Below are 21,236 nucleotides of genomic sequence, written 5' to 3'. Positions count from 1 at the left end.
AAATACGAAAATTTCGAAATGCCTACACATCGAAAAAACCCAGAACCCAGCGCAAGAATCGAAAGACAATTGACAAGGAGACGACGAGTGATCTAAAGTGCATTTTTCGGAGACAACCTGTGATTTTTAAGGTATTTTGAGGTGAAGCCGTGTGTGTAGGGAGTGGGTGATATGGGTGACGACGATGAATCTTAAGTTTTGGAGTTCATTAAATGTTATCGTAAAAATCATAATATTTTTCATAATTCAAAGGCCAGCATTTCTCATTCTTTGAGCGCATTTCTTGAGACGCTAACGCGATCATCTCGGAACCCGGGTAAACCCTATCCATGTCCTTTTAATCGAATTAAAAGTCTGATTCCAGGGGACGTCACTTGTTATTCAATTGCCCAGTCACTACAAGCCGAGGCAGTTGATTAAGAATATTAGTCGTGCCTACGGGCATCCGGATCATTCATCTTATGATAAATCCCGCGGGAAATCCAGTGAGTCGGGAGGGATTTTTTTATGGGACCAGTACAATACGAAGAGGCCATGATAGCAATGGTTGGGGCGAGGATAAGAACAGTACCCGGAAATTCACGTGTAAGTAATTGTGCACGTATTATTTACAGTTTGTAGAAAACAAATTGTTTTATACCACGATAATTGAATGATTAGCAGTAAACAACCCAAATCTCTACTAACTTCGAAAGTAATTTGGAATGAATTGAAGACAGCTGCTTATAACATTTTAATCAAATATCGCAATCGCTTTTTATTTCTAAGTCGATATTGCTTAATATTTATCTGGCTGTTTCTATACACGTACCGCCATATCCGTCATGGAAGAGGGAGGAGAAAAGAGGCGCGTGGTTGCCGCAAACTCGGCGGAATCAACAAGTGGATGATTCATGAACTGCTATGGTACCGTGCGTCACAATGCACGATATGGCAACTGCGTGCGGCTTTCAGAGACTCTCTCTTATATGTTGCTTTGTTTTCGCCTGTCTCGGTAGGCAGATCAAAAGCGACAACCAGGGCTCAAAACAAGAATAAACATAAAACGATACTGAATATACTGCTGACGTTTAACTTGCATGATCTAAATAATTCATCACTTACATTCTGCGACACACAATGGTACCAATCAATTTTCAATTGACTCTTTGGTTTCTAAGTAAGCAAATATTTCCGTTCTTTACAACAAACCGATCGACTTCAGTGGTAATAGCAATTTGTTTTCTCCACATTGTTGATAATACATTTGGATTCATCATATCAAAATTCCAAGTTATTGAATCGAAAACTGAGGGATTACTAAGCGCTGTAATTCGGGCAACTTGATGCAACGCACAAAAAACGGGTACTTTTTAGTAAAACTTAAGTAAAGGAAATAATACGAAGCGAATATTTTTAATAGCAAATAATCAAAGGCAGAAATAAGTTCTCCTCCTTATGCTCTTTGTTGGATTGAAATTGATTGCTTCATTAAGACACTAGAATTCCTCAAATTCGGGTACATTGCTTTTTTTACAGATACTAACTATGAGAAATACTTTTGGCTTCATGGCACAGTAGCAGAAACGATGTTCGCATTTTTCTGTTACGTTGATTGAATCGATATCCGGTTTGTTTCATATGTTGTTTCATCTGTGATTCTAGTCGTTCTAATATAGCATATGTTTCTTGTTTTTTTTTGATGTGGTTGAGTTTAGCGCTACCAGGATAGATGGCAATGGATCACTTTGCTTACTAAGCTTCCTTGCCTCACTGTCCATTCCGTCATCAAATTTTCCAATTCACTGGCATGTTTTCTTGATGCAGAATAAATTAGGGTATAATAAGGGAAAAATGAATGGCTATCTATTAAACTTCAGTGACAGATTCAATTTTCAGTCGATAGTTTCTTCTTTTGTCCGGAAGCTTCACGTCTACATCTAGTGCGCAGATGTAGGTATAATGTGTCATAAGCAAGGTTAGGCATTTGTTTGGGGTGGTAAGAATGCAGTCGGTTTCATATAAAAAGTAAATGCGCAAACGAAGTTCCGCCTAGAACTTTTTTAAGTACTCAAAGCAAGGACAAAATAAATTTCCAGACCTATTCGTCCCGTAAAATATCTCTCTTTATTTATAATTTCAGTTGATGTCTGGAAATATGGTGGGATTCTGATGCATATTCTGTATCGCTCTGTATGATATCTGTTCTTATTCTTAAAGGAATATTAGACTAGCGTGCAGCCTCCGAGTACATAGCGGCTTCCAGCCTTCTTTTTAACCTCATAGTCGCTTTTGAAGAATGCAGCTTTCTTTTGTAAAAATATCTTGCGTCAGTGGAGTTATTCCATTTTTAGGGAAATTTTTCATCAAAAGTATACTTAGAGATATTAATTTCAATTCAGCCATCACGCCTTCGGCTCTTTCCTCAGACCCCAACAAATAAACCAACTGATATTTAAACCATGATTTTTTCACATTTAATAATTATACTTATGACAATAATATTTATTCAGCTCTGGTCTTTGCATTGTAAAATACAGGACCAGAGTAATACACACTGAATGCATATAAGCATTGATACAATCCTCTGAAAGAATGATTCCTCAAGCAACTCACTTATTCCATAAGAGTTTATTTTCACGGAGAACTTTAAAATTTAACAAAAATGATACCCTCTGAATGGCATTTTTAATGATCGGGGCAAAGAGTATTATGTTAATGCTGCGATGTGAAAGAGGATTTATGAAATACCTGAGTACATTTCTGCTGCGATGATTGGCACGTCCTTGAACTTGAGAATTGGTGGTCAAATCTATCGTATTGCTTTCAACTGCAATGCATACGTGATATATGTACAATGAAGTTATTATAAGAAGTTTAAACTCCTTGTCAATGGCTAGGATGATATGCTTTTATAATCTACAATATAACTCATTTTTTTAAATTTAGTTGAAAACTATGTTAATCTTTTAATGTTTGTGACTCTACCACACGCATATATTGAACCAGGTACTCACGTGCATGAAATAGATGTGTGACATGGATAAGCTTGCATGTGCAGAGTATGAAAGCTCTTTCTATTGTTTCGATGTTTTTATTCCATTAGGTTCTCCTGCTGATGCTGTTCCCCTTCCTTTACCTGCTGGACATAGGAACAGATATTTACGTGGCCTATAAACACTGTAGCGAAGCCAACTACATATACTTTGGTCTAACACTCGTGTTTATATTTGGGCCTATGCTGGCTGATCTAATCGGGAACATGTACCTGTAAGTATAATGACAATCACAGTTTTGAACGGTTTAATAAGTAAAAATTTAAATAGTCGATAAAAAATGGTTCAATGTCTTATTAAACCTTTGATTCTTATGATTCACATTTAATAATTATCTTCTTATAAATCTATTGAAAAATTGTTGCTAAAATTGTTGTTAAAATTTGTTTTGTTACTAACGCCTAAAAATTAGGCAAAACGTGCATTTTGAGGTATTCAATCGGTTTATTATGCATCTCATGGCATTGTCCTTCAAGTGCTTCATTTCCATTTATTCACTTTTTCCCACAATCTGGATTTCAATGAGTGTTTCAATCTAGTACACTTGCCTACCTCTGTCACGAGTCTTGCCTACCTTGCCTACCTCACTTGTCACGAGCAATTTTTCTTACTGCCTTTCCTTAGAAATAATTCCTAAAGGACTTAACATTAAGCTTCCACTATCCGGCCTATCTCCAATTCTTTCCTTTTTTCCATTCTTTAAGATACAAACTATCAATCAACATGCGCTATTGCGTCCTTTTCCAATACAATACCCTGGTTTCACAATACAAATCCCATATTGAATCTCTATTTAATGTAATCAATCTCTGCAGCTCACAGTCGCTCTCTATCGTCCACAAAAGGCTTCTTTCTGCTCTTAATTCCCTCACTGTGAGGCGTCAAAAAGCACTGAATAAACTGTCCTCCCTCTTCTATTCCTTTTCTAAAAACGAAATATCTTTACCGCTACATACCGCGAATCCTCCGTCTGCCAGTCCTCCTCCACACATCAATAAAACTGACGTTGCACTCTCTGCTCCCCCTCCTGCTCCAGCCTCTCGAACTCCTACACAGAGGATCCCACAGCGCGATATCTCACCTCCCTCCCACTCCTGTTCCCCCATAGTGGTGAATTGGAACTCATTTCCAAAGAAAACGATTTTAGACAGTCTTCAAAGAGCTTCCCAGGTGCCTAAGGCGAGTAGATCTTTACCTGTCTACCCATATCACCACCAAGAATTGCCACGCTCCGAAACCTAGGTTCAATACATTTAAAACATAAGGGAATGCTGGCAATATGAGAGAGAAATTTAAAATCAGGGGAACGAAACTCAACTGGCTTGAAATGATCTACAGATGGGTATGCGATCGCTTCGTAATATTCAGGAGTAGGAATCAGCCGGTGATGGCCTGGGCTTTACAAAAATGGGAAATATCAGCGTTGCTTCGGAAATATCGCCAGGATTTGAATTCAGCCGCGAGTGCTTCATGGGTTCTGTCTTTCAAGAAGAGACATGAAATTGTGCAAAGTAAAAAAAACAATATAGGTGTCAACAAGTGAAAAATGTCGCAGACCAATGTAACGAACTTCTATCGCAGAAATGCTGCAATCAATAATGACGTTTCAGAAGCAAACAAAAAGCTCAATCTCCAAATATAATAGGGATTTCGTAATATATACGAAATATCAGAATCGGTGTGCGTACAGGGGTGATACACAGAGAACGCTCTCTAAGAAGGGAAAGAATTTTTTAATGGCTCTTGGGAACGTGAGCAATGTAACACATTCATACACAACGAAGTATGCTATTATTGATTCAGGAAAGCTGCTTCCTACATTTTTTGGGCATGCAAGAACCTGGAGATGATTTTGGTCCGCGTGTGCATGAAACTTAAGAAACTGGGGGCTGAAGTTTTAAATGTTTCTGTTGTGTGTTTTAAATTTGGAAAACTTACGGCTAGGTCGTATATCAAGTTTTTAAAAACCATACGTTAAGAAATATAAATTATTGCTTGTCGATTCATAGGGGGACAAACAAATAGTGTTATTTGTAATGAACTATTTATTGACTAGGAAGGAGAAACAAGTCACAACATAAAAATTAAACCACCGAAGCGCACATCTGTAAGCCAACCGAGCGATTTATATTTCTATGATCGGTAAAGCAGTTTATTATAAAGACCAGAACTGTACCTTCCTCCATCTGGGAAAAGAGAGATTTCCTTACGTGAAAATGGAATAAAATCATTAGTGCATCATCGATTGTAATCAAAAATAATTTTTCGGCTCCGAAGTATTTTTCATGTTCCTCCATCCGCTGCCGTTTATTTACTTTCTTTAGAAGGTTAAGCACAGGGCCTATTCTCTCGGAATAGCCTCGACAAAAACTAGAATAATAATTACAGACTCCCGAAACCCCACAGACATCCCTCACGATTTATGGCTGTTGGCATTGTGCGATCGCTGCAATCTTACCTGGGCTGGCAAAAGTACCATAGACAATAGTGACATAAGCCATAAAATTGATTTGTTTTTCAAAGAAATGTCATTTTGATAAATTTTATCTTAAATTAGCATTTTGCAAACGTTCAAAGGCATTTATTAAATGGGAAAAATGATAATTGAAGGATCACGAGAATACCACAACATCATGTACATAATTTGTGGCATACTTTTACATGTCGCTTCCAAGGTTTTCGTCTACACACCGTGTCAAGGTCACGCAATTATTTTATAATCCAAATGGAACTCTGCGAAACACGTAGATCCTGGGATTTATGCAGGAAGGCAGTGTACTTTTGGCCATACTGTGAAATTTAAGTTGCCAATAGTGATGATATGAAATCCATATTAAGAAACCAAACAGCTCGGTTAAAAGGGCACAAAAATTCCTCAACTCCTGGCGGACGGTCGTTCTCCGTAATTGCGTTCGAGTTGAGCTATCTTGTATCTAGGCATATTCGCACCTGACCAGTTTTCTAATTTTTACAATGATTACTAAGGGGTTTACGATAGGTCTTGTGGCTTCTGAATAATGCTGAGATGCACCATCCTGTCAATCTCTGCTGTTGCGGCCTATTCATACTCTACAGGGATAGAAAAAGTTATCGTTGCATCCATAATTCAACTTTATGCGGAATGTGAACTTTTAGGATCGGTTAATGATGGTATACGCAAAGTGCGAAATGAGACCAAAACAATTCTCCAAACTCATTTGTTCCTCTTCCCGGAAACCCGTAAGTGAAACACACTCCTTCATCTTCATATCCAAGGGAATACTGTTCGTTCTTAGTAAGCCCACGTATACATTTATCGCCCCCTCTTCAATTTCCTTTACCACTATGCTATCATAATTGCATGGAATTTAGTGGTATATAAATAATGGCTTTGAATGATTTCAAAAAATCAATTCCTAATATTATAAGGCATATCAACTTCTTTATCGCCAAACACACTACGTCCCATTCTCGGGCACCCAGATCACATCTACATCTACATAATGCGAGCCTTCGAGCCACCTCCAGGGTGTTTGGCAGGAGTGGTTAATCACCAGCATACGACATGCAAAGGGATTTCTACATGCACATTATATGGTCCACAGTAACGTTTAATAATTTCGTTACAGGCGACCTCCTATGCTGCTCGTATCCTGTAATACGAGTTCGATTGATGGGAAGCGGGGGTATCTCCATTCCTTGACTCTGCATAGACATCAGTTTTTCCTCGGAAATCATGGATATTAGGCTCCCTGTGTCGATCAAAGAGGTCGTCGTTTGCCCAGCGCATGATATGCAAACCTTGGGAAATACCATACACTCAAGATCTCCATCCCGGGAAGGTTCTGTCGCTGAGGGCTCGTCCACTTGACGGATAGAAAAAAAGGGACCTCCATTATTATGCTTAATAGGTTTGGGCAGGGGAGATCGGTTGGCTCAAACTCCATGCGTTTCCCGACGGAGGTAGAGGTGGTAGTAAGGAAGGAGGTGTAGCGTGTCGCCCATTCACGGTATTTACCCCGTTCATGGCCTCGTTTCTTTCATTAAAAGCAACCTCTCTGATCCGATTACAATCTCGAGTCTCGTTCTCCATGCGTCCCGCCCACGGACCTAGGATAATCAGGACTGGGCACTTAAAGCTTCATCTTTCGTCGCTATTGTCGCTGACGAGAAATTATTCTCATAGATTGCAGCACTGTTGCTCGCCCGAAACATCTAGGGAGTTTTATGGTGATTGTACGGGAGTGATCTTTTTTCAGCAAACTTTCGAATACAGAAGCTACTTAAGAACGATCAATTTTCTTTAGATACCAAGTGCGATGTGTAAGGAAATTTTTCTCGATGAAGTTTTTTGACTCTTTCGAGGGAAAGGACGAATTCCTTGCAGTAGAATTGACTTAGTTGACATTTCCATATTTATCCCTTAAGATTTTCAGCCTCAAACTTTTCGGCCACAACACAGCGGAAATGTTAATTGGAAGCCGCTATTTCTGTTGAAATAAGGCACTTTAAGCTAGCATATTAGATAGGGTCTTATCATTTTATCCTGTTCCTTCCGCCTCGATTAGTAAAACAACTATGACGTGTAATTATTTCCAGTCTAGCATTCACTTTCATACCATCATATATGCTATGAAACGGAGTTACATGTTCACCACTAAGAAGCTGAATTTCACTGATAAACTGTTGAGATAAGTACTGTTTATCCATGCAGTTTGTGTATAATTTTACAATCTTGATTGACCTAATGAAATCGTAGCAGATGATATTCAATGATACGCAAAATGCGAAGTTCGGGGGCCTACACTTAGGTTTTTCCACATTTCTATCGCAGGAAAGAAATAAAGTGTGTTAAAAATGCTATTCAGGGCTTGATTCGACATTTATGGGATTTAAATTTGTTGTTTCGAACCTCTTTTATAACATACGTTGATAAAATACTATCACTTCTAGTCTGGGACTGTTTCATAGCATGATACAATCTCCTTGAATCGGAATTACGTGCTTATAACTCAGGAAGTTGAATTACACTGATAAGCTGTTGCAATAAGTATTAGCTATAATCCCATTCTTTAGAGTTTGTGCTTGATTAACACCGATGATTGATCTGTTTGAAGCCTAGCGGACGGAATGCAATGAGGCAGAGAATGTCATATTCGGGGGCTTATTTCATGGTTCTCCACGCATTTATTTCATAGAACAAAGGTTTTTATTTGTAAAAATAAGTTTCAGTGCTTAAGTCAGTATTTAAAAGATAGAAATTCATATTGAGAGCCTTTTCCGCTAAGTCATAACAAGGTAATTGAATAGGAGCACAGGGGCGAGCTTTAGTGCTGCCATCTATGTTTGAAACCATCGCCTGGCGACAATAAGGACGACATCGGTTGGCATTGTCAGGGTTCGGGAGTTGCACTGGGCTGGTCCCGCCGGACCGAACCTACTGCGTGCCCCTGTTAGAACAGCGTTTGCATTTGGTGTCCTCTCGCCTGGTTTCCCTCTGTGGCCCAGGGACTGATCTAATTACCCTATCATAAGAACATAACATTAGTCTTTCGAACGATGAGATATCGGCCCCACGCAACAAGTCTTGGGCATACGGAGGAAATTGGCGAAATAAGGGAGAAAGCGTTTCTTCCTCGTCCACGGTTGGTTCACAGAGCCTGATGGCCGCTATTTTCCTAGTCGCATTGTCTTGCATACCATTACCGGGCGCGCGTCTTTATTACCCCGTCATCACCCTTAGCCCTTTCGGAGTGGACGTCGGATGGAACCGACGGGCATTTTCATACGCAGAAGACTAGACGTCGGGCTTGGCCGTCGCGGATGTTTCAACGCAAACGAACGGACATCGGCTCAGGCCGATGGGAGGGAAGGGAAATGGCTGCTGAGGTAGCAACTGTCGGATGCATTTAGGGTTGGCCTGACAACCAGCTTAGCGAGTCCTTATGCCCACTCCTCGGCAATTAAGCTTGACCCTCGCACGCATTTATGACATCCTCACCGCCGGAATCCATTCGGAAGTGGTTATATTGTAAATAGTTTTTTTTAACGTCATGTATTGTTGCATATCACATTTTTTATAATTTTATATGAATTCCTCATTTTGTTCTGTGCGTAAGCAATGTTTAAACGAAATTTTAGCGCTAACATTAACGAACTTCCGGACTTAAAACCTTTTTACCATGTAATTATTAACTTTGTTGTTATTAACGCTAGAAAGACGTTTAAAATTCCACAATGCTTAAAACATGTTAATAATTCTATGATAGCTGTAAATTATTGAAAATTAATTCAACGACATTTCTTTGAAAAAACACTGGCAAAGGACTAAGTTGACTGTCGATTGGTGCTATAAGATGGTAAGAGGGTGTAGTCTGGTGGCCGGGGTAAGGGACGTGCGTCCTATTTACTTGCGTCCCAAATCTTAGAGATGAAAATACCAGTGTAACTCTACCCCAAGAAACACCTTCGTACAGAGAGGCTTAAAATATTCTCATGCTACTCGTACCACGGAAAACGTTTTCCAATCGCTGGCACCTACAGGAAAGACTTAATTGGTAATTGACTTGATGTTCTTTACTCCATACCGATCGTAGAATAACCTTTACAACTCCTCTATATCCCTTGGAAAAGGGAAAATGGCGTCGCCCCATTCTTTCGCAGAGTCGTCCAACATCTGATAGAATTTAGTGATTTCAACCACGAAGGAATGGCATAAATAATGAGTTCTACTTTTCGTTTTAAAAAAGCCTACTGTTCACAATTATTTCCATGATGTTCACATGAAATTAAATTTTGTCTGCGTGGAAATCATTTTCTGCGATACAGCAGCGTCAGATGCTTTTCCATTTTTTCACACAGAATCCTAGTTTCAATTATGTGAAGTCCGTGTCGCAAAAACATTTTCTCTTTCTTCTAACCTTTGCCATTACTTATGTTGGTGAGTGGAGAGGTGTCCCAGTGCCATCATTTAGTTACTCTTGTGAGCCAAAGAAAAGGGAGTTTTCTGAGCATAATTCCCTGCCGAAAACATAGTAAATATATGCCTCCTGATAACGCAACTGTTATGCACCACTAACAAGTTGGATTGTATGTAATACTCACTACCAGTCGACCCGCGAGTTGGGTGCCATTCATTTTAGGTTTTGTAATACTGAGCTTACCAGTGGCGCAGCAAAGGCTAGATGACTTTCCCAATAAACCCTTCCCCAGACCTTAAAGAATTCCTTTTATGAAAATATTTCAGTGTGACAAATTTTGTAACCTATGAATATTTAAAATGATGGAAGTGACATAATGTTTTTCGTGGATATAGCATTAAACTTCTGTAAATAATAAATATGTGGGGAAATTTTATTAATATTCGGCCCCTTATCATGCCCTTTAACCCCTACCATGATTTTTAGTCTTTATGCGCCTCGGCGTCTTCATACAAGAATTGGAATTAAAACATCGTATGAGTGAGTGTGACTAGGCAATTAAATTGACTTTAACATATTTGGGGACGTATTTTTTCTACTTCCACGAATAGCAATCCATGAAAACCACGCAATGTCATTTTTCTTGTGTTTTTTACCATTTTATTCATCTGTTCTTTGTGTTTTCTTACGTTAACCTTTTTCTAGATGATTTCTACTCTTATTGCAATGGTATTTAATCAATTAGTCTTAAATTTGGCTCACAAAACCTCCTTCTTCTTTTAGGAAGTGGCGTGGTGCCTGGAAAACCTGGAAGGCAGTATTCTCTAATCTCGAATCTTTGAAACTACTACCTCGGTAAGAATACAAGCCTTTTTTACATAATGTTTCTATTGCTGTGTGTCAATTTAGTCATTCACACCATTTGAATAAATGCCATGGATTTGGGCTAGTTTGGAATGGTGCAATGCGTAAGCAATATAAGAGGCAGGTTTTAATGATACATGTGGGAGACGGTGCGCGTGTGTTGTATCAAAATTAGATTCAAAAATCTATATACAATTTTGAGCGTGGGACACTGGCTTAATAATCATGAGTATTCCAACCAAGTTACTATACAGTATTTTGAACGGTGTATTAAATGATGGAAATTCCTCCGGAAGTCGTAATTCTCAAATGATCTATAGCACGGGTGCATTTCAGTATTCTGGGCAGAGAATTGCACCTGGCAGCGTCGGAATTCCACGGTTTCCAAGACTGCAATATCCGTATCATGACCCGCAGCAACAAGCACATTGCGACGGTAAATTTTTTTAAAGGTTATATTAACCACATAATGCACTTGAAAATTAAATAACTGCTACCTATGAAGTCATTGTTAAAAATTATATTGTAACGACTAATCATAGTGAACTAATAATTGCAAATGTGCTGATTTTTGACTAGTTAAACAAATTGTGTAGCATTTATTATTCCAGCTTTAATATGCAGAGATAAAACTTTAAACTCTTCAACAGAACTTAATAATAATAATGAAAAATGCAAATAATGCATACGATTAGCAAAAAGTTTCCGCCATTCATTCATATAGGCTAGGGATGCGCGAGTACTCGAAAATCCGAGTCGAGCCGAGTAGTTGGTATTCAACTCAAGTGTTTTCAGTAGCATTACGAATGTCGAGTCGAGTCCAGTAGTTTCGGTTACAGAGCTGTCGATGCCAGTACGGCCGGAAATCTGCCGACAGGAAGCGCTATCATTAATCTTAGGTAACACTATAATTTTTAAAGTCGTTAATAATTCCTAATGCCTAGGCCCGGGAGTTTCATCTTGCTATGTACACTTCAGGGGGGTGTTTCAGAGTCTCATAGGATTGGCGGCGTCGGAAACGGATTCATTCCGAGTCTATCGGGAACCTATCCTACGCTCGTCTTCCGTGCGTTTCACACATACTATCGGAAAGCGTTCCGCTTTTGGTATGACGTCAACAAACGGGAAAAGAGAAAAACGTCACAATTTTCAAGAGACAAGTGAGCAGCGAAAATAACCTCCCGCAAGATTTGATACTTCACAAGGAAGGCGAAAGGTATGTGCGGGCATAAATAAGTACTAATTGGTACAGTGTCACATAATCGACGCTGTTGCCGGGTAAAATTATTTTAGAATTGTTCGTATGTAGTTTTTTTAACGTAATACACTGTCGTTTTGAGCAAATTACGGGAATGAAGGAAAATTTTGAACGAGTTTGTTCTGTCATTCTCGTGAGAGCATAGTTGATTGTTCTTAGGAACTAAATTACAGGCAGTCACGAAATCCATAATTTTTTCCAACAACATATGGTTTACTTACTAAATTGTTTAACCAAATTGTCATATTTTCATTCTGTATCTCAATTAAATATTAATATTGACCATCATAAATAATGTTATGGCCTTCATGATATGCCGTAAGCGTCTTAAAAATTTTCCGTGAAAGTGGAGGTACGCTGGAAGAAAATATAGCGATTACATTAGGTTGAATAGCGTACATTAATAGTAATGGCTCGAGTTATGTACGTTAAAATAACGCAAAATAATTTTGTTAGTTTGTTATCTGTTTTGAACGTTCTTGGTTATTTCTATGACACCATTTTATTTGGTACGAAAATGACAAATTGTGTCTACTGATGCAACTTGAAATACATCTTCTAAATTATATTTTAGTGAGCAATAATTCCACAGAGAAAGAAATATTCGCTGCAAAAGGGAATCAAACCTATAACCTTTACCTCGCTGCATATTGCCTTAACCCGCTGCGCCACCGTCAATTGATACTAAAAGCCGAAATTTGTAACCTATAAATAGAAGGATGGTATGAGGGAGCTTCGGTATAGTTGTTATCGTGGCTATTCCCGTTATGCTTGAACTAGTATTTCATATTGAAATGAATGTTTAGAATGTACATGGAATGTACTGAAACCATGTACCATGGAATCAGCTGAATTAGGTACATAACCACGTCTAATTTCGATGTGACTACGATGTCAAGTCACACACACAATCATTTCAAACTATACAAATTGTTATACTTCCTAACCCACGGACACGTATTCAATGCATTATGCTACCTGCATATTTGTAAGTCATTACGCCATGCATTCCAACTTGTTTCACGTTCTTTTTGCCAAATTACTCGTCCAAATAACAACGCAAACGAACTTGTACCGTCAGTGATACAGTCTGCCTATTTATCGCCTAATTTACACGAGAATTAAAGTCACTTACACTTATATTACTGTATCAGAATATCCACATATATCAGCACTCATGAAATAAAGTGGTATGATTTTATTATAGCCAAATACTTATTAAAAAACAGCAATATAAAATATCTCCACTCTCCACCGGAATGAGTTTCCGGCACCTCTAACCCACTCGACTTCTATCCGATCGGAAAGCCGGCCTTGAGTCGATAGGAAGCCAGTCTGAAACGCGCGGATTGCCTGGCCGATAGTAAGTGACGTAGAATCCGCGTCAAGTCTCCCGATCCGCTATGAAAGGGAGACTCTGAAACACCCCCAAGTAGTCGCCGTGGGCTCAAATTTCCTTTTCGTCATCCGCGGCGGCCGATCGTCTTCCTACCCGGCGGCGTGATCGGAGTAATCGAAGCGGACCACTGCATCGCTCATACTTTCTTTTGCAATACCTTGTAAACTACCCATTTTTCTTCAATCAAACGCCGAGAGAATTCGTAACAAATTGTTGAGATCTCTGAAAGAAATAGCCCGGTCAAATTTGCCCAAAACATAGGGGTACTCTTACATAAGTTTCCTTCAAGCTGAAATTTTGCATGAACCTTAAGGATACCACTTTGATGAAATACTGAAAAGTCTCCATCGATGCCGTTTGTGCTAAAAATTTTATTCAAGGTCAAAGGTCAAAAAATGGGTTTCTTGCATTTTTTGGCCAAAATGTTTGTTTTATGAAAACAATTGCTCCGTACAAAATTGTAGATAAAAAAATTACCTAGAAAATTATTATCATACTTTTTTCCCTTATATTTTCCGTTTCTGAGAAAAGCCATTCGACAGTTAGCTGCAGCTGTATTTTACGTAATATGCATTGCTGTATTGTTGCGCTCTGCAAACATATTTGTACGCGCAACACGAATATTGGCTACCAGCTCTCATCTGTCCCTTCGCCAACAATATGCTCATACTTTCCTTTGCGATAACTCTGTACGCTACCCATTTTCATTCACTCAAACGCCGAGAGAATGCTTAAAATGTTATTACGATTTCTGAAAGAAATATGTAACTTTAATGTTGTATCGGACAATGCCAGTTTTTTCCGGTGTTTTAAGTCACAAGCTTTTAGCCTTTTTGATTACTGCGTACGTCCGATACTAATTTTCTTTTCATTCATTTGCTGCGAGTTTTTTTCTGAGAAATTAAAAAACAAGAGTCACTCTGGTTGATTTTATGACGTGAGAGATGCATATATTTTGCCTTACAAATTTAAAATTAAGTTCTGCAGTTCGTTCACCTCGTGCACTTAAACTCCATGAAGATTCAAGACCCATAACAATCATTGATATATTTTTCAAAGGTATTTCCAATGTTCCAGAATCTTAAAATTATGGATAGTAAGTATGTACTTGTGCGGAAATGGCTTTGCCTTGAATTCTACTAGCCTTTACTTGCAGAAATTTGCCATGAAAGGCAATTTTCAGCAGGCAGTAATATGGAGACGTCAAAATCTGCTGCCTGATCAAGTAGAAAATTTGTTTTTCCAGCGTGAGAATTGAAGGGCTCAAAGATTACATGGTTCATTTCTAAAGGTTAATTCATTTCAATTGTGCCTATGGAACTCTTTAAGACAAGTTAAGGTTCATTTATCTCCTAATTCTGACACAATTACCCTCAAAGTTCCTCATTATCCTTTCCGTTTTACATCAAGTTAAGCATTTAGAATAAAAAACTCTTTATGGGATCGGAAAAATAAGAATAAATTAGAGCATGCATGGTTGTCTTGTCTGGTCCTGAAATTACCATAATCGACTCGATACCCGCGAGTAGTTTTCAACTTGACTCGAGATCAAAAAGTGCTACTCACACATCCCTAATATTTACTACCTATAATTTTATTGATATATTTTACGTTCGACGAAAGCAGCCTAAGGGTAGCCTTTCAAGTCTATTCAGTTTCGAGTTTTTCTAATCTTTGTTTCCTCACTGACACAGCTTCTCGCAAAAAAAGTGACTATAAATTAAAACTAAAAATTCCACATATTGGAACAGTTGTTCAAGTGGACTGTACGTAAATATACAAACTTTGAGTCGAAAATTCTTTTACTCAAATAATTCCCTAATTTCTACAAAACCATAATTAACTAAAATATAACACGAGTATTCGTGTTATTGTATACTTGCTTGAAAAAAGAGGAAAAGTCCTTACATTAATTCAGTTTCCCAATACATACTTTCTCCACAGAAGATTAATGCAATATCCATGAACAAAATAATGCAATACTTACCATGTGGACTTCCATACAAATCGCAACCCTTAAGCAAATAGTTAAAAAAAATTATGATTCAGTTTATCGGCTCAGATGAGGGTCTATTACAATTTTCATTGAGTATCAGTAATTATAAGCGATGACTGTAAGAAACATGGTAAATGAGATGGCTGCCGGTCATTTTGGCGTAGATTTCAAAATACGATTTTTAACCGTTATATCTTAATATGTAAGTAATATAATGGGTAATTTTTCATTTGCTTAATACAATTTGTATCGTCGTCAGGTATTTTTCTCAGGAAAATTTTCTATTGCACAAAACGCCGTTGTGGAAGCGAGTAGAGGAAAAGACAGATTAGAGGAAAGAGGAGGGTGGAGAGGGGTAACAATGGGGGCTTGGAGAGTAAAAGTTCTGAGCGCTGCGGTTTCATGGAAGAGGAATGGAAGATGGAAAACGTCGGCCACCTTTAACCATTTAATTGTATATTTTTAATAGTGTAGAATCTTCTTTTGCCTGTGTATAGAATATATTTTGGTCCTGTTTGGAATAGAATTAATTTGAATAAAAGCTAGTGACAGGCACTCAGACTAACTGATGTTATGATAAATTGGTTGTTAGTGTATCTTTCTTTTTCATTCAGAGCATTGAGGAGCGTGAACTTCGCCAAGAACTCCAGGAAAGAGTTTGACTCAGACCTGTGTGAGTTCTACGCAGAGCTAAACAGCTTACGTGGAACTCACTCCGAAGAATTGGCGGAGAAGTTAAGGTAAATACCGTAGTCGTTGGCATACTTCATGTTAAGTTTTATGATGGAAATATATGTATCGCTATTTAATGTGGTTATTCAATAGGCTATTGAATAATTATTTGAACTAATTTATCTACGAAAGCTTTACCTTCCATATCCTTATGGTATTGCAAAATTTAATCAGTTTATGAGTAAATTTGAACTATGTAGCCTATGGTTCTATGAAATGAATGGAAATCCGGGGGTTCGACTGTCAAACTAATTATTATTAAAATGCTCCATTCTCATGAGTCCACTTTGGAACTTATTGGCAGAGAATGTCAGACGCAATGATAAAATACAAAAATATTAATTTAGTATTTGAAGTTAGTTGTCATTATTTATTCCACATCAAGTTGAGCATACACAAGTGTTGCATTTGAGCTTACGTTAATTTGGTAATGGAACCATTTCGCTCATTGATATAAATAAATAACTATGGATTGGTCCCAGGTAAAGGAGACAGAAGTGATGTTCGAATAATTAAGAGGCTAAAGGGATCAAATAGATTGTCTCCCTGTATGCAGTGGATTGACAAAACAATTTCACATTAATTCTCTCTCATACCTTTGCTATATCAAAATTCCGTGAATACTCACTTAACAATGAGCTCGAAAAACGATCTTAGCTAATAATTGGATTGCTTGCGTGTCATTAAGTTTCACCTTAAATTTCCAATTTGTTCAAAATCGATGAAATGCCTTCACGGAAATTTTCCCATTAGTTTCACCATTTTCCGCGTGTACTGCTTCTTTCTTTGAGCGCCACCATTGACGTAGAGCTACTGCTACCTCCGAGAAAAAGTTCCCTACCGAGAACATATTCCTATCATGTTCTTAAATGTGGCCTTTAGGCTGACAAGTAGGTTGAAGGTGTTGCGGTATTGCTGACAGGTTACTATTGTCCATCAATGACAAAAGGAGTGCTGGTCGATAGAGACGTTTCCTTAGCTTTTGACTCGAAAGTAAATTAGTTCTACTCCATGCCGAACTAAATCGAAACTAGATGGTCGTACGTGGCGCAAGGGCTCCATACTATCAATAATAAACACTTCGTTACTTCCAAAAAACATAAAATTTCTATTTAATGACCGTTTTCAGCTATTACATAATTATCAAGTACAGAGAATATAAAACATATGTTGGGGACATATTAATATACACTATGTTTGTTGATGAGGTGGGGTTGGTATCGAGCTGGGATTGGTAATTCCTGGAGGGGAAGGGGGTCGAAACAAAGTTTGTAAAGAGTAGTACCTTAACGGCAACTATTGTCACATGACGTCACAGCATCATGTGCCTTAAATATCTTCCACGTTTTAATAGGTAAATTTTTCAAATAAACGGTATAGATATTAGCATTTTATTTTCCTTCGAATCCAATCATTAGATTTTCTAAGACTCATTCAATGTCCCTAGTAAGGGTACCAGGGTATCTTATTTATAGAGTTAGCGTTTAGACTGTTATTACAAAAAATGTTTATCCTTCAACGTTATACACGAATCACTTATTATATTTTATGAAGTCAACACGTAAGTCTCCAAACGTGAATGGCGACTGGCGCATGACGTTACAGCATCATTTACTTTTAACATCTTCCACATTTCAATAGACAAATGTTTGATTTAAACGGCATAGCTGGAGGCCTTTTATTTTCCTTAGAATTTAACCATCTGATTTCCTAAGACTCATTCAATTTCCCTAGTAACGGTACAAGGGTACCATTAATTGAAAAGTTAGCGTTTTGTCAGTTACTACAAAAAATGTTCCTCTTCGTCGTAATGTACGAATTACTGATTTTTTTACGTATTCAACTCCTAAGCATCCGAGAGTGCATGCTTAAGTTAGTACATGACGTCAAAGCATCATCTACCTTAAATATATTCCACATTTCTATAGGTAAATGTATGCTTTATACGGTATAGCCGTTTGCATTTTATTATCGCTCGGTTGAAACGATTAAATTCCCTTGAGGGTCCATTGCCAGGGTGCAAGAGTACCTCTATTTGACGATATATCGTTTTGCCTTCTGTTACAGAAAATGTTCATCATTCAAGCTAACAATAGAAACCGTGATTTATGTTAACATTTATATTCTCTAACATCAATTTATATATTTTAATATTCCAAATTAGTGTTGAACTCTCACTGTTTATGAAAATTAGATCTCCATCCCCCTAATGCAATTTCTAACATAATTCATGGTCATAGTTCTGGGCAACTAAATTAAAAAAGAAATAATATATTTTCGGTCCATTTTTAATTTTTTTTAAATTAGTTTATGTACATTAAACTTTTCATCCTCATTTCAATTGTAAAGACATCATCCCCCCATCAGTCATCATGAACATCCGAGGATAGTACATTTTTCTCTCTCCCCATCATCATTAATTTGGGTCAACTCCCCGTATCGGAGACTAATCATCTCCATTCGATACTTCCCCTACCATCAACATCCATTATACCCCCTCCTACAACTCTTACTTCTTGAGGAAGGTAAACTTCTCCAGTACATCTGGGAATCTTCTCCATAATAATCGCTGCCAGAATAAATGGATAGACAAAATATCAGATGCTTGATAAATTAGATACATTATAATACATGTCATAACGAATATTCCGAATAACCAATGGAAAATTTGATGGCTGTATTCGAAGGATGATAAAATGCTAACAGCTATGCCGTTTATATGAAAAATTTATCTATTCAAATCTGGAAGATATGTAAGGTACATGATGATGTGACGTCATGTGCCAGAGTCGCCAAATACGGTACTACTGCCAAGAAGGGGGTTTGGGAGTGTGATGAGTAATAAGGGGGTGGATTGGGAAAGGATTGGATTTAAAGTGGAATGGATTGGATTACGTCGTTGACAAGGTGTTCTTCGGTTGCTATCTTTTGAATTTCTAAGTCAACCACCATCCTTCCTTTCCCAGTAAAATGCATTGTTTTTGTATCTCAACTGCTTTGCTTCCCCATTTCCAAGAGGTTCCCGGCAAAAGCTGACTTGTCATTCGTGTTCCTCCAGCATGCCTCGTGTTTCTTCATCATTGACTTGATGTTTGGTCCCGTTTGGCCGATAAAACATGAATCACAATTATTACCTTTTAATTCGTACATACCAAATTTTAATGTGTGTTCAATTACATCTTTTGTATTATTGAACAATATTCCCAAGGTTTTGTCATTATAACAAGTGACCTTGTTTTTAGTTTAAGGGATTGCTTGGGTTACAAAATTGGATAAAAAGCCGATAAAAGGTATTATTTTTCGACGGGTAGCGAGGAACTTGACTTTGAGTAAAATAAATTGCTGAAGGTGGGCATTAGGCCTTAATGTGAATGTTTTATAGAATAACAGTTTTTATTCTTGTCCCTCTTTCACAGACAAAGTCATATGTCCTTGATAAACGCGCATTCCTTCGCGGCGATGGTGAAAAACGAAGAGGAGCAGCTCCATTGGAAGTTGAATGAGGCGCTAAATGAGTCTGCCCCTCAGCTCCTCCTGCAATTAGTGATCGTGCTCATGCAACTAGGCAACGGCGAGACGGTCGGTGAGTGGATGTGCATGCATGATCAGGGTTCGCTCTGGTCGATGGAATTGAAAGAAACTCTCCTGAAAGCCTAAACACCCTGAAAATGGAGAATGGGAAGTTAGAAATGGAAATGGAATGCTTACGTAATATTTATTTTCTCTGCTTCTTCTCCCTGTGTCAACTGTAAATGAGAAATGAAAAATGTATGAGTATGCGGGAATAACTGGTCGGCTGCAATTGAGTCATTTCTCATTACACGCTTCTGACGGAGGTATGGGCAAAGAGATGGAAGTTTTTAGGGTTGAATTGGTCACCCTGGGTAAAAACATGGCTGTCGACAAAGCACTGAGGTCACAATGACAATTGCAGGCACTGTTCATTCACTGAATCGGAACACGATCCATGTATTACTGGTATACTCATTTTGAGGTACATTAATAAAGTATGCCAGACGATATTTGCAATTTGCAACTCGGCATCGATCATCTAGTATTTGCCTCGTCACATTGAAAGCTAATTTTCAGGAAATTTAACGTAAATAATCAGGGTAACAAAGTTTTCTCCTTTTTAAAAGTGGGCTGTTTACTGGTTAAAACTATTAACCTTTTCTAGAAGACACTTCTTTTTACCTGAGGAAAATATGTTTTCCTTCCAAATCTCAATCAAGGGAGTTCATAGGAAGCATATCCTATCATTCTAATAACTTTGTCTCAAACTGATTAAAATTGAGGAATGTGCAGATTTTGGCTCATTGGGCATTCCCGTCACAGTTAGGCTTTGCCAGAAGGTAGGCAACTTGCCACACAATTGTTAGATTAGAAAGAATTAAGTCATCATTAACTGCCTATTTACAATAATTATTGATACTAACAAAACATTGGAGCATCCCTGTTAAAATTTTCTCTTCCATTAAATATGTCAGTGCGCAATGTGGAAATCATTAATAATACCATTACAATCAAACTGCAGCAGGCAGCATAAAATAATATGCTAGAAAAAAGTATTTTCCTAAAAGCAAAGAACAATCCATCCATAATAACGTGTCTGAGGAAATTAGGCTTCTTTGTCAAATAACTTTGGAGACTGTTAAAAATTGTAATCAAACACTAATTATAAACTGGATGCTTTATGCGCTAGAAATGATATATCTACAATTCTTTTTCAAACACAAGTAAACATTGCATTTTGTAAAACTTTGAAAACATTTCTGAAGCACTCTAGGACTCATCAGGTGATTCTGATTTCAAAAATTCATTGCTGTAGATTTCACAAGGTTCCTTGGGTGCAAAATCACATTTTGAACAACGTCCTTACTCCTTTTCTTATAAAAAGTTACGGGAGTCATTTTTGAAATGCCAGCTGAGTAAAAATTATCTAATACTCCCTTGCTCTCCCTGTCACGTATAATTGTAAGAACTTAGTCATGTAATTGCTTTTTACACTCATAAATACGACGATATCATGAAGTAAATTTGTGAAATATTAGAC

At 37.8% G+C, this 21,236-nt stretch overlaps 1 protein-coding gene across 1 annotated transcript in view; it reads left to right on the top strand.

Annotated features, from left to right (window-relative positions):
• The first annotated feature begins 534 nt into the window (after positions 1–534).
• Positions 535–21,236, top strand: part of LOC124170362 — a 35,197-nt gene continuing 14,495 nt past the window's right edge. Inside the window, exons 1-5 of the mRNA XM_046549085.1 lie at positions 535–585; positions 3,086–3,249; positions 10,718–10,789; positions 16,066–16,191; positions 19,600–19,766. Of these exons, the coding sequence (XP_046405041.1) occupies positions 535–585; positions 3,086–3,249; positions 10,718–10,789; positions 16,066–16,191; positions 19,600–19,766 (580 nt within the window). The remainder of the gene's footprint in view (positions 586–3,085; positions 3,250–10,717; positions 10,790–16,065; positions 16,192–19,599; positions 19,767–21,236) is intronic.

Source organism: Ischnura elegans, chromosome 13 (assembly GCF_921293095.1).
Source record: "Ischnura elegans chromosome 13, ioIscEleg1.1, whole genome shotgun sequence".
NCBI lineage: Eukaryota > Metazoa > Arthropoda > Insecta > Odonata > Coenagrionidae > Ischnura > Ischnura elegans.
This window is presented reverse-complemented; position numbering and strand designations above follow the sequence as displayed.